The 15,469-nt window shown below is 32.3% G+C and overlaps 1 protein-coding gene across 3 annotated transcripts; it reads left to right on the plus strand.

The window, feature by feature from the left end:
• Positions 1-70: 70 nt before the first annotated feature.
• Positions 71-12,307, plus strand: LOC136417753 (NAD kinase-like). 3 transcript variants are annotated; one of them, XM_066403552.1, is made up of 9 exons: positions 71-425; positions 2,080-2,163; positions 6,793-6,922; positions 7,606-7,768; positions 7,907-8,041; positions 8,141-8,380; positions 8,648-8,781; positions 9,258-9,340; positions 9,429-12,307. In XM_066403552.1, the coding sequence occupies exons 1-9, from the start codon at positions 223-225 to the stop codon at positions 9,640-9,642; spliced, it is 1,386 nt and encodes a 461-aa protein (XP_066259649.1). In that variant the 5' UTR covers positions 71-222; the 3' UTR covers positions 9,643-12,307. The 3 variants fall into 3 exon arrangements, with proteins under 3 accessions (XP_066259649.1, XP_066259651.1, XP_066259650.1); XM_066403554.1 differs by having other exon boundaries at positions 228-429; XM_066403553.1 differs by lacking the exons at positions 71-425; positions 2,080-2,163 and adding an exon at positions 5,091-5,676.
• The last annotated feature ends 3,162 nt before the right edge of the window (positions 12,308-15,469 follow it).

Here is a 15,469-nt window from a genome sequence, read left to right on the forward strand (position 1 = left end):
CGTCAGAAAAGGATTTGAAAATGCCAAATATTTAACTGTCATATTTTTATTTAAGGAATTTGAGGGCTGTCAAAACATAACCTGCCGTTCAAGGACAATTTTTATTTTCCAAAATTAAAGTTTTGGTTCTCTTCTAGATTTAAATGTACATTTAATGATGCCAGGAAGGCAAGTGAAAATGTGATTTTGGGGCAGTTTTACGTCCGAAAATTCATAATACACATGATGACATCATTATGGGTTGGTTCTGATCTAGATTTACCAACATTACACAAATGTAGGTTAGCAGAAAAGTTAGAATTCAGGCTAGACTGTGCGGGAACTAAGAAGGCTCACAGTGAACATTCTATCAAGTATTCAGATGATGTTTTCAATAGAGACTTTAGGGAAAGTGGAGCAACACAGAAGAGATCTGGTACATGGCCGTGAGTATGTTGTCACCTTATTATTTCATATATTATCAAGTTGCCTACTTTATTGTTCAAATTCAACCATCTGTTGCAATGCAGCTACTAGGCTTTATCTACATCTCTGTACCGTGATATAGAGAATTTAGTAGAAGAGGTCCTTTGAGTATCAAGAGTTCTTCCTAATGAACAGGAACATTGAGAGAAGAATTGAGAGCTTGACATAGTGGTAATTATGACATCACAATGAGGGCAAAAGACTCCTAAAACTAATTTGTGTGTCAAGGTTTTGTAGTTTTGTATGTTAAGTAAAATTAAGTTCTTTCATGAGTTCTGAGGTTTAGGAAGATGACAGATAAAATGGCTAATACTCTAATCAACACTTACATCAATTTGGAGTATGATTTGTAAGTGCTTCATAAATACAAATATTTTGTGGCACTCCTTGGTAAGAATTAGAATTTATTACTAATAAGGACTACAGTAATATACTGACATCTTAGGAGTTAGAACTGGTTTTTAATGTATTTTTGTGATGAGCTGGATGTTAAGTTGTTACTGAATGAATTTTCAAGCTGAAAGTATCTGAATACACATGTGCTTGTAGGAAAAATGGTATTCCTAATATATGTGAAAGTGTCCTTTCCATATTTTGTTTGTAGAAGCTGGTTACCTGCATTGCTTACTTAACTTAAATCAGAGTGTGGTATCACTTTTTGCCCTTGTTAGGTAAATAACTTAAGTTTGGAATTTTTAGTATTCATGCAGAAGTATGTATAATGAATATGAAGTAAGTAATAAAATTATGAAAGGGAAATTTGCAAGCAAAATAAGGTAAATAACTTTTCCACACTTCAGAACAACTGAGTTACCAATAAAAATTAAAATACTTCAACAGGCAGTAATTTTCAGTAATGGACTATGAAGCATGTGTATTATTAATTCGTATTTTATAATTCGTTTATGTCGATTCTAAAGATGAAAAATGGTTAGCAAATTAGTAAATACTAATTTACTGGTCATTATTTGCCAACATGATCGTACTGAGACGGTAATAAATAAGTTTAAGAAAATAATTTTTGCTAATATACATGCTTGATACGTTCATTACTCAAAATTATTGCCATTTGGAAAATATTTATTAACCCTTTTAGTTCCCTGGTATAAGCAATACATTAAATTTGAAATTCCTGTAAAATCAAACTGCTGATTGATTCTGATGCTGCTTCTGGTTTAATTTGGTATAAGATTACAGATGTAGCTAATGTTTATGAAAATAGACCACTTCAAGCTTGGAATTTGCTGTATTTATTGGAGTATACTTTGTTACAGAAAATACTTGCATAAACCTGTTGCTATTTTTTTTCTGTAATAACAGAGTTCTTTAGAATGAAGTTATGTATCAAAGTTTTTAAATCAAACAGCCTATTTTTCCCATATTCTTGAATTTTTAAATTCATTTCGCATTTGTGAATTTGTTTCAAGCTCTAAATTCTCAAGATGTACACTGTATGTGTAGATGTATTCTTATTCGTTTTCTCCAGGTTCTTGACGTTGTGCAGCATCCTCATGTACTTATTAAACTAAATTTTCTTTCAATCATGTGATAATAGTCATTGCATTGCACCTTAGAACTGCTTCAATTTTCTTAATGTTAATTAATTTGTTTCAGGAGGACAAGATCTTTAAACGCTCCTTCACCAGTGCAACATTTTGGACCATGTGGACGTATTATGAAAAATTCCGCTATGGTTATGTAAGTATTTTGCACTGAATAGAGTCGTATCTAAACGTCTTAAAATCTTATATATCTAATTGAAAAATGCGGTTTTATCGATATGTCGTTACTTCTTTGCGAAGGACAAACACAAGTAAACTATGAAACATTGTGGGCATTTCATTAAAAGTTTAGTACTTTGCCGTATTCTTGTGTTGCATTGATTAGCATTTTATAGTGATTTAGGAGAAATTTCTTACATTAATCATGTTGGAAGTAGTGTAAGTATAAAGAACCACCCTATATAGAGTGTATAGATTTTTGAGGTATTTCGTTTATTAGTGAAATAGAAAAATGCAATTTCCGCGAAGTAAGGCTAGCTGCTCGTGAAACGAATGAAGGCAACAGGTTCTTTATGGGTCTCGTTTATTATGCAGAACGATTGCTTTAATTTTGCCTTTCAGGAAGTCTTTTCAATTTTCAGAAAACAAAAAATGCAATGCGCAAATTTATTATAAAATCTTTTCAATTATAAATGACATGACTGAAGATTGCCTTAGAGTCTACCAGGTTTTGTTCCCTTTGCTTCCTAAGAAGTAATGTTTGTTCCTTAGAGACTTGGGATTAGAATTGCCCCACTGTGCTACATTGTACTAAACTAATCGAATGTACAATTAGGTGCATAATTTTATTAATAACTGAACACTATAGAGTGTAATGCAGATAACTTTTTGTGTACATTTAAGATCACCATCTGCGTGCAAAGGCATTCTTTATCGAAAGCTTGCCGTTCAAGTTCATCGCAAACAAAACATTCAGCATGACGAAATTGTTCCTCTAAGTTGTATGGGCACGTGATGTCGATATTTATAATAAATGCTTTGGTATAAATGGTATTTTGATTGAATTAGTTACGGTTTCCAAAATCCGCTTTTTTATTATTGTTATGGTTTAAAAAAGGATCCTTCTGCCATTCCGCGAATTTATTGAATTATTTATATATAAGTTTCTTATCATTTGGGTCGTACTATACCATATACCAATAATACCAATATAGTGGCTGAATGGTATGTTATTCTGCGTTTTCATGTGGTGTCACATCTTTAGTTTTATACCAAATTTGGTAAATACTAACCTATCTGTTAATGGTTTTGTTGTCTTGATGAGAATTTTCAACGATATCTCTGTTTTAAATAGGATATCCATGTATTTATTTATGCAGTGCACACGTCTTTCCTAGTCATTTGTGACTCTGTGCAAGGGCATATAATTCAAATATGTTTTCTAGTTTTTTGCTTGCACGGTAGTTCTAGTGATATAATGAGTTTATGGGCACTGTAAATTAGATTAGCAATATGAGTCATTATTTTGGTTGCTGAATTTAGATTATTTAGCTTCAAATAGCGAAATTTGTCTTCAAATATGGATACATAGGTGAATAAAGCCAATAAAGCCAAAAAGGAGGACATATTATTTTAGAAAATACATTATTTGGGAATCCCCGAATTTTTGAGAGCTACTTTTTTCGGATAGCAACCGTTCACCTCTTAGCAGGTGTTGAAAAATAGTTCTAGAATTGATCGAAGTTGGGGTTTCTGTGAAAATAATCAGCGAAGTTGTATGTTTTCTCGTTTCATATTTTGGTGGTGTCTTTTCCTATCGATTTAATCATTTTCTAATATTTTGTGGAATAAATGAAAGGTCGCTTCTAATTTCAACAACTCCAAATCTGAATCTAAATATCTAACAAACTCTAGCAGCTGTGAAGTAAGATTGAAAACCATTTTCAAGCACCCTGTTTTCAGTAACGATATATTCCTGGACTTGTGTTTACGGGAAAATATTTTTTCGTAGTTTTGGATGTGAAGGCGACCCTAGATTTTTAGATTTCGCAATTTTAAATTCTGAAGAATTGTTTTCAATCCTGTAGACATGGATTTTAAGGAAAGTACAAAACATTCGCTTTTGCGATCCCTATTTCGTATGCGTTCTTTTATTCTAATTGTAATATCGAAAATAATATGGTACTCAGTATGGAATTTTGCAACACTAAATTCAAATATGCGTACTTTGACCTGGCCATAGCACCAAAAAATTTAAAGGCGATTTAAATGGGTAAAAGCTTGTAAATCGTGAAAACGTGTTTCCCGTGTTTGGTGTTTAACAAGTAACTTAAGCGCACAACATATCAATGTCCAATAACAAAAAAATAATTTGGTTTTCATCTTTAATCAATTGGATATATTGGCTAAATGTTTCCGATCTTAATAATACGGAGCAGATTTAGATTTTAGTATGGATTCGTGACGAAGTGGTAATGGAATATGAATTGTATTTTATTACAGCATGAGCGTTGTAATGAGTTCAGTACATCATCAAATCGCGCCTGGATTTTATACTTGGGCAAAATTATCAAAACGCAACGCTTCGATAGCGGAACGTAAATTTTCACTGCTCGAAATAGATTTTTGCCAAATGGCCTTAGAGATCATCACACGTGCGGTAAAGCGTTTTAAATAATTACCGTGTTCATACCGCACGAATACGGCAAATAACCATTAAGTTTTGTATCTGTTAGGTGCTATACCAATTACATCTTTGGTCGAAAACAAAAATAAATATTTTATTAAGGTAGACGTAGAATCGTAGAAAACGTGCGCAATCATTGTTGGGAAATGTATTGCGATCGCTCGGATAGTTATTACCTGACATGGCATGACTTGACTAATTTTTTATGCCGATAAATTCACGGATTGTAATACAGCGTACGAGACACATTATGGCCCCCTTAATTTGCGTATAAATTTTTTAATCTTCTTCCTTTCCTCAAACAAATGTGAGCATTTGTCCCTAAATTCCGACTAATGTTTCTTAAAAAGTTTCGGTCTGAGTGATTGTTTACTAATTGGTATGTACTATCTCACATATTTTCATAAACGTCCGTTATTTTGTTTCACGTTCCAAGTTGTTGATATTCGATAATTCAAGTAATGTCTGATTGGGGAAACCATTTACAGTATATCGCGTGAGAACAGCGAACCCGAAAACGCTTTTTCCTATTATTTATCGTTGTTCATCGGCAGTTATCAACCACACATTCCTTGATAATTACTAGTGCTTCGAAATAGGTACTTGCGACAATATAAATGCCAATAATTAATTCACAAATCAATTTGAAACAATGCCCAGTTTTACTGCAGTGGGACATCATCTAGAGGTTCATAGCATTCAATGACCCGGTTTAATACAGGAGGTTGGTAATTTTAATCGGATTGAAAAGTGAAAATTAACATATAAAAGTCTGTGATATAGTATACGCAAACTGTGATAAAAAATGGTTGCTGAAAGTGGTCTGATTCTGTGTATGGAAAGGAGCTGTGATATGGCCCAAAGCACCGGTAGTAATAAAGGTTGTTTCAAAAGTGAGAATAAGGGCCTTGAAATTAACAATAATTGTGAAGATAACGGTGCCAAGGTTGGAGTTTCCGGACAAAGCGGGGAATACGGGATAAACGGATTCATGGTTTGCAAGAGCAACGCAATCCAGTATAGGTGAGTTCATTTTTACATCGCAAAAGTGCTTATTTTATTATATCAAATACTTACTGATCAGTAAAATGGTTTTTTATCATGTTTTGTGGATAAGAGTAAATGTAAATTAAACCGCCATTACGTGCCAATTTATCTTGGTCATGCAAGCATTTTTAAGTCTTAAGGTCTTAAGTAACAAGAAGTAGTAAGTGTGTCTAAACAAGTACCTACCTACCTACATAAAACCTAAATCATGTTTCATGGGATTTTAATTGATATATTTGTTTACCCCAAAAAATGAATGCTTACAATTAGAGCTGCCCGCAATTAGATTACTTTGCTTGTAAAATGTAATCTAACTATTGCAAATTACTTTAATTACTTAAAGACTTACTTTAGTTCAATTATTCAAGAAACGGTAATTGTAATTCATTTTTTACCTACTAAGCAAAAGTAGTGGTAATTGCTAATCAATTTTAATGTTCATTCAATAGTTAAACTACTTTCAAAGCAATTGAACTACTTGTAGTGTAGTTGAATTACGTTCATAGTTCACTTACTCTCACGCTAAGTCAATTACTTGTTAATGTAACTAAGCTACTCTTAAAGAACTTTTGACCATCTAGGTTCAATGATTTTTTATTTATTTATCTAAATTTGCAATTGCCAAATTTTGTTTTGCGGCAAAATCTATCTATTATTTAATATGTATTTATTTAGCCTACCCAAAGTTCGTTTCCAGAGAATAGACAGTTTTGGGTTTAACGCAGTCTTATCGCGTAAGATCTCAATCAAACAGCGCAGAAAAATACCTGCCAAAATATTGTCGAAGCAGACCTGATAAAAAAAAGTCGATTTTCTTTGAAAAATCAGTAGATCTATTGAACCAAACAAGGCGTCACAAAACTAGTTATACATTTTTGAAAAATGTATCAATGCCATAGTATGCAATAACATAAAATTTTTATATGATTAAGTGCCTAACAAAAGCGATGTTGTATCAATTCAGTGATAAAGCTGAAATATATTAAGTTAGAACCATTATGTCGTGAATATCCCTATTTTCTTTGTGTTTATTTTAAAAACGTGTTAATTATTTTCTTATAATGTGTACATATTTCCCTTTTTAATTTCCAGGACTATTCAGGATCCTGCCAGTCAAAGGTTAACATGGTACAAACCTCCATTAACAGTCCTTGTTATAAAGAAAGTGAGAGATGCCTCGGTCTATTCACCTTTTGTCAAATTAGTGCGATGGCTAATCGAGGTAAAAAGTTCATTATTTGTCTGAAAATGATCTGTTCGTTCCTAGAGCTTATATCAATTTAATTATTCGACAGTTTAATTGCATGAGTAATGCCTTAATAGCGTTTGGTCTCATAACTCATGTTGCGTTAATTGGCATTCGTTGGGCTTGCAGTTATAGTGAAAGACCATGAAATTTGATGCAAGATTTCATTTACATGCAAATTTCAACATAAATGTTTATCAAGCCATTGAAAAATATCCATATTTATAGAATATAATAGACATCGTGTCCCATTAAAAGGAACATAATATGTATAATTTTCATGTTCCTTTATTTTTCCATTTTTTTTCTGTTTTTTTCAACGTTCCTTTGCTTTTTTATCGGACAGATTTTGATGGTTCATTCAATTTTCATAATCAATTTTCGTCTCTACTTATTTTGCACTTCAGTACTAAAATGTCGACACGCGATGACGCGTCATATACTTGGTTATTGTGTAAAGGTATATCTCACTTTAGAGTCTGCGATTTTTTTAAAATTTATTTTTCGCCAATTTTCTGCAAATAATTTGTAATAGAATGAGAAGGTAATAATTACATCCTTGTTCGTGTTCAGTTTTTTCATTAAGTTTAACAAAGAATAACAATTTAAATTTCCTGTGTGGCTACCTGACCTAATCCGATTATTTTTATCGTTTTCAGGAGAAACGAATGGTTGTTTTTGTAGAAACTGCTGTTATGGATGATCCCCACCTGGACCAATTTCCTGAATTTCCTTCTGTGAAGGATCGACTCATGACATTTAGATTAGGGAAAGACGACTTGACAGATAAAATTGATTTCATTGTGTGCCTGGGGGGCGATGGTTCGTAGGCAAATTAGATATTCGTATCATATAAGAACCCATTGAGAGAACATCATTTAGTTGATATCTTCTCTTGATTTTCAATTAGAGATATTCGTGTAACCTAAGAGTTATTGCAATTTTTTATTGTGGTTTCAGGTACTTTACTATATGCAAGCCAATTGTTCCAGCAGTCAGTCCCACCCGTCATGGCTTTCTACTTAGGCTCTTTAGGATTTCTTACTCCATTTCGATTCGACAATTTTCAAGAGCAAGTCAACAACGTCCTTGAAGGTGAAGTTTTTTCCTTATTATTATAAAATTTGTAATTTACCTTCAATGATAGCTTCCAAGAACCATACATAGATACATTTTATGGATTATTATTTGAAGGCAATGCGGCTTTAACATTAAGGAGCAGATTACGATGTATCCTGGTTAAGAAAACCGACATTTCTAACGCTGAAGAAGCTGAGGGTATGAAGAAAGAAAAGCCGGCCAGTTTCTTAGTTTTAAATGAAGTGGTTATTGACCGGGGGCCGAGTCCGTACTTGTCGAACATTGATCTGTATTTGGATGGAAAACACATCACTTCTGTCCAAGGCGATGGATTAATAGTTAGCACTCCGACTGGTAAGTAACATGAAGGCTTTTCTGCCACCATGCGCCTGATAATTTCCTAATTTTAAATATAAACCGAGATTCCGGATTTCATACATGTTTCGTTCGTTTTTTACTGATCAAAATCTTCATTTCAATATTCCACTTGATGGGTTTTAAAATATTGCTCGGTATAACTAAAATCGGATCTACAGTAATACTAGTAGCAATTTTGGAAATAGCTATTTGCTCCACTTTCAATCCACTTTTCAGATATAATACATTGCATGTTTATTTCAGGTAGTACTGCATATGCCGTAGCTGCAGGAGCATCAATGATTCATCCTAGCGTCCCTGCTATAATGGTTACTCCCATATGTCCCCATTCCCTTAGTTTTAGGCCGATTGTCGTTCCTGCTGGCGTCGAACTTAAGGTATGAGAAATATCGTATTTAGTATAAAATTGAACTTACAGAAACAATAAATTAAAATTAAAAAAAGAAAGTGGTAGTTGAGTTGGTTGAAATCGAAGATGAATGGACAAGACAACCAAACTAGTTGAGTTTTTTTAAATTGTTACAACCTAGTGGAATTAGAGGAAAATAATGATCATTTAAACAAGGCAGTACAATGTTCCAGTATAGAAATCAGCTCTCTTTCCGTTATGGTGATGAATGTGACTGCCTTTCAGTAGTTTATCAATCAACTATTTTTGTCAACCATCAAACAACACTAATTTTTGTAATTTTCAAAAAATTCAAATGTTGGAAGGTGAAATAGCTTATAGGTATTCTATTTATATGAAATATGCCAGTCCAGAGTCTTACAAACAAGACAGAAAGAATTCGCAAAGCGCATATTACAATTAAAATGTTTCTTTTAATTTTTTAAAACGAAGTTGCATTTTTAGATTTCAGTTTCACCAGAAAGTCGAAACACGTCATGGGTTTCCTTTGATGGAAGAAATAGACAAGAATTAGTACATGGTGACAGGTTAGTATAATAATATTACTAGTATGTCAAAAAATTACTTTTAAAATATGGATCTATTTAATATGAAAAGCATTTATTCTATTTCTAGTTTAAGAGTTACAACATCAATATACCCAGTGCCAAGTATATGTTCCCAAGATCAAATCTCAGACTGGTTCGATTCGCTCGCGGAATGTTTGCATTGGAATGTCCGTAAAAGGCAGAAGCATATGGAGGAACTGGAAGATCTAACGTGTTCTAGCTCGAATGATACCCTAGACTCTCTAGACCGTGAAGCAGCGGTGAAGGAACAACTTAGTTAGGTAACCTGGTTGTTGAGGTAGAAACAGAGCAGCCTATCTTGACAATATATGTACTTTCGTACCAATGCACAACTTGCAATTTTAAAAAAGATAATGCTAGTCTAATTTTTATAAGATCTTTGTACAGGTTTTTTATTTCCAATATTGTTGGTAGATGTTTGATATAATGGATATTTGTAAATGTTTGTTAAAATTTCTGTTTCGTAAAGAAATTTGAAAAAGTATTAAATTTGTTACCGTTTTGGAGTAGCAATAATTGTGATCTTTGGGGAAATTTAAGTATAATCGTGAAAGACATTTAAATAGCTAGAGAAATCTTTAATTCGGTATACATTAAATCCCCTTCCAGTTCTTGGCAGGTTTCAATTTAATCATTAATTATTCCATAGGAATTCCATTATAACATCAGGTTTGACCAATGTAATAACTGTCATAATCAATAAATCATCACATTAGCCAAAAGTGCCTAATACAGATACATCGCATATAATTCATACGTAGAATACTTGGATTGACTGGATGACTGGAAATTGCACGCAGTGTTCAGCGAGAATTAGTCAATTTTGGAATATACTTTACACTTATTTTGACTAATAAACTTTTAAGTTAACATTTAAGTAACATTCTAATAAGATACGTCCTCTCTAATATTAGCTTTTACTGTACTCAAATATTCAGAAAAGATAAAGCGGTAAAAAAATAAAAATAGTTTTGCATATTTTAGTTTTTTCTGAATATATTCGGAATTGTTAGGAATTTTTTGTTCTCAGAAAAGCATTTTGGCGAATTGTTCAGCTTTGGTATGATTTAACCAATCTTGTATCTCTTACGGTTTCCAAGATTCCAGTGGAGAGCCTCTAATTTGAACCATCTTGTACTCTAACCTGTACATGACATTCCATTTTTGAAGTCTTTGAAGTACTTGCGTTATAAGCAGAGGTAGATGGATGCGATTTTCGAAATCGTTGCTTACTTTTTCTCGTTAGAAAATTTGCCTTCAAACTATTCTTCATAACCCCGTTAGTCTATAAGATACATTTTTGAGAATTATTTATTTTCCTTTTATACTCCTGTAGTTTCCGGCGTTATTTTCGAACATAAGTGGACACCTAAATTCACTTTTTTGGCAAAGAATCCAATGGTGTAGATTTTCAATTTTTCGGTACGACATGCAGTAATTTTTTTCACCTGGTGTGTGTCAAGTACCATTACAGTGCCTTTAACGTTTCTACTAATAATTAAGGTAACTTTGCGCTATATGTGTCTTTTAAAGCACTAAAAAATTTTTAAAAATTAGAAAAATGCATGAAAAAATTAGACATTTTAACTTCGGAAAAACGCTCGGATTCTCAATATTTATTTTTAGTTGGTTATTTCCTAAACAATTTTTATTTATACACCTAAAAATAAATTACGATAACTTATGCAGTGTTTTTAAATGTATCTACCATCGAGAGGTGTTATCAATTAATACATTTTTCTATTATTAACTTTTCTCAATATTAGGAAATCAATTTTTTTACAATAAGTGTTTTTTTAATACTATCCTGGAGTAGTTTTTTTTAAAATCTTTTATTGCAAACTCATTAAGGTATCGAAAATTGACTATAAAGAAATTAGGTTTTTGTTCAATTTTTTCTTATTCGCGTACAAATTTACCTTGTGGTAATTTTTACAACAAAGGTGTGATAGATCAAATAAGGCAATCAATCACCCACACACAATAAAAGTATATGGAGGTAAACAAATACAACAAACGAGATTTGAAATAAATTCACAAATAATATCAATAATTTTTTTATATCGTGAGTAGCCAAAAAGGTTCCATTATCGATTCATTTGCATTGCGTAGTATAGATTTAAATAAATATCATGAATAGATATGAAACCCTATTTTGTGATAAAAGAATGTGTATTAGGTAGACTATTATTATTCGGTTGGTCATAAGCCGGATTTTGATTGCCATTTCATTAAATTTAATCCCTTATTAATTAATTTTCGATAAGATTTGGCAAGAACGTTTCGAGTGCTTTGCAGATGACTGAAATCAGGAAAAGATACTTGAACTAAATAAAAGATCTTTATAAGAATCTCGAAATTTCTTTGCCGGATTCTTATTTAAAAAAGATAATTGAACTTGATAAAATGAAAACCGAAATCTCGTTGAGATTTCAACAGTCCGGCCTCAGGATTAGTATTCATCTCCTTTTAATACAATAAGTACCTACTTAATACCTACGAAAATAATTATTTTTTAAAATTAATTATTGTTAAGTTTATTATATTGATAGTAATAGTTAAATGGGTTTTGGTTCATGGTATGTATAAAACCGTTCAGAACACAATATGTATAAAAAAGTATATTCCTCTGGAGGTTATATCAATCCCTATTGTTTAATTGGGTTATTAAATTTAATATATCATTAAAAATAAATAATTTCGCTTAAGTTTTGATGCAACCTCTGAAAATTTGTTACATCATGTAGTAGTTGTATTTACACTTTCCTTGGGTGGCAGGCTTTCCATAAATCCTTTACATTAATTTATTCTTGGCCGATTTATTTCCAAAACATCACAATCCAATACGTGTTTTGTGCCAATCACATTTTTGTTTGTATAAAAATAAGATCAGAGATATAATAAAAATAATATTATTCTTTGTTATTTTCGGTCTTTTATTTTGTATACATTTTTCATACCGAAGGTTAAATATTCACTTCCGACTACTGCGATTAACGGGGACACCCTGTACCGGTGGTAGTAGTAGTAATAAAACGGGGGTGTTTCCTACGATTACACCCTTAGAGCCCTTTTTGCTTCCTAATTTGTTTTCACTCCAGTTGGATCGCTCCGCAAAATAACCCGTCCTTTTTATGGAGGTATTCTATTCCATTTAAGATTCGAGGATCTCCGCAGGAGAATAAGGGTGGTTTAGAAAACCCTCTTTCTAAGACGTGCCTATCTAGAATTCAAGAATGGTGTGATGCCTACTCTCTTTGTATTAACCAACCAGTAAGGTCAAGACGCGACATTGAAATGTAAGTGTCTTGTAAGTAATATGCCTCAATTTAATATTTAATAAAGATGGCTTAGTATGTTTAGTCGAAGAAAATCTTAACAGAGGTTGGAGCACTGAAACTTTTGTCACAGTATTTCAAGCTTAGGAATTCTTGCAGGCCTTATGGCCCAGGGCATTAGGACATCGCATAGCCTCCTCACTTTCCCGACTTAAGTCTTATTAAAGTTTCTTTGATCTTTAAACGTGTAGGATATTAGGTATCGTGGATGAATAAAGAGATAATGAAATGGAAAAGGTCGATTTTTGCAATATTATTTCGCGCCATTCCAATGAGAAGTATTGTACAAAGTGTCACAATTTTGGTTTTTTTATTAATAAATAATAGATTCTTATCTCATCTTTCCATTGCTTCAAAAAACAGTCTCAATAGATTGACAACCTGATGACTTCAAGTCGATTAACTGATTATACGTTTAAAAAAGCTTATTAGCTGAGATAATTAGCCATCTAGCCAAGCTAAAAACTTCGCTATTGTGCCTTGGTAACAAAACGCGAAGATTGGAACGCACTGATTTCGATCTATTGCGCGCGACTTTGGCGGCCAAATGTACGTTTATAGGATCAACCTTTGCCAAAATTTATGTGCCTTTATAAACCCATAAAACCCAAAATTAAAGGCACAAACTATATGGGCATAAAGAGCATTAAATCGAAACATTTGGCTTAGAATTATACACTGCAATCAGAAGGGTAAAAACAGCTTTATTTCCTTAAAATTATCCTGTTCGAAATGGCTATAAATTTTTTAAGTGGTTCGGCCTTGTGTGGAAGCCTTGATCCTTTTATGTTTCAGCAATTCATGTGGATCGAAGAAAAATCCTTAGTTACGGTCATGGTAATGAATTAGTGCAAACAATGAGGCTCGGTTGTCTATCAGGCAAGGATTAATTTGATAGACATGTTCATGGATGCTCAAGTAGGCCATCATTTTATGGTTTTATATGATTTGTCGTTTAATTTTTATATATATCATAACATTTTGAACTAAAAAAAAACATTCAAAATTGATTTCCAAAACGATTAAAAAGTTATGTTTGAAAAAAATCTTTGATTGACGAGTTTTTCTCAAGATGTTGTGAGTTGTGGTACGCAGGATGTTACAAAAAAGTATAAGTTCCTTGAACAAGGATATAATACAAGCTTTACTACGCAGTTGATTTTTATAACACCAATTTTCATTTAGGAACTCCGCGTTTAATATGAGGGGTCAAAATTGTGAATTTGAAAACTTTTTCTGTCCACTATATTTCAAGGTGTAGTCTCATATTTGATGCATACTTTTAATCTGTAGGGGTTAAAAATGCTGCCAAACTAAAAATGATTGGCGCTTTATCGAAAATAGGAGGGAAGACTGATGGTTACTTCAAGTTTACATGCAGTTTTAGAAGAACGTTGAAATACCGGCTTTGTTAACTTTTTCGAAATTTCAGTAAAGTTTGTAAGAAGAAGAACGTTGAATGGCGTACGTATATAAAATCCGACCTAAATTTAAATTTCGTTCCAACTTACTCAGTGTTTCATTATTTCTCTTAAATTTTTGTTAAAATTCTTTTTAACAGAGATAAACTTGTCAGATATTATCGTAAATTAACCTGATAAGTATAAGATAATATTATTTTCCCACAAGCGTGCAGTAAATTGGCTGTACAGCACACATTTCCAAGCCGAAAGTAGCCCATTAATGCACATGTGCGTGTAAAGGTTTCCCCGCACGCTAATATTTAATCGCTGTAACACAGAGCTCCTTTAGTATTTGTGATATCTAGTCATTTCTTAAGTATTTAATTGTGTAGGTACACTATTCATAATCTACGGGACTACGATTCACATTCTTTTCACAAAGTTTTACCTCAAGCAAATCAAAGAGGTATGGATTAGTGTTAAAATTTTGTGTGTATTTAACATACCTGCGGCAAAATTTTGTATCGCAAGTGTGTGTGTAAAGAATTTTTCACACAATAATATTTAATTCAACGTACAGAAGACAACATACAATAACCATAAAAGTTAACATACAAGCTGTCATATACAGCTCCTGCAGATTTTTTGATATCAAATTATTTCTTACGTTCCCAATTTTGTACATACATTTCACCTCATAATCTACGGAACTACGATTCACAATTTTTTGTCAAAAATTTTTAACGCCAGCAAATCAAAATCGCATGTGTCAGTATTAATATTTTTGTGTATATTTTACGTTCGTGTGTCGAAACATTTTACGCACAGGTGTGCACGTAAAAATTCTACGACACGCTGATGTTGAATTGCAGTAATATACATCTCCATTAGTTTTTGCGATATCACATTATTTCTTATAAGTTACAAATTTCAGTTTTGACCTGCATTATTAAGTAATTTAAAAAACCCGTACGAAAAAAAGAATAATTACCAGAATTATGAAACTTTGAGAAACTCTTAAAAATCTTCAAATGAAAGTATCAAACTTTCTGTCATCCTTTTAAAACGTCTAAAATGCCGCTTATCATTTTGAAGTTGTCATTTTGAAACCCACAACTGTCAACTTCCTGTCAAAACGTAGTATTTTATATTTTATAAGAATGGGTTTATACAGCAAATAAGATATAATAAGAATAAGAAATAAGGAACAAGTTGGCCGATTTTTTACTTCTTTAAATCCTTATCGTGACCTCTTCTTAATAATTCACGTTATATGATATGTTGTGAAGCTGTAAACTCAGATGAAAAAAATTATAAATTGCTAGTAAAATCAATCACTATTTTCC

Source organism: Euwallacea similis, chromosome 30, assembly GCF_039881205.1.
Source record: "Euwallacea similis isolate ESF13 chromosome 30, ESF131.1, whole genome shotgun sequence".
Taxonomy (NCBI): domain Eukaryota; kingdom Metazoa; phylum Arthropoda; class Insecta; order Coleoptera; family Curculionidae; genus Euwallacea; species Euwallacea similis.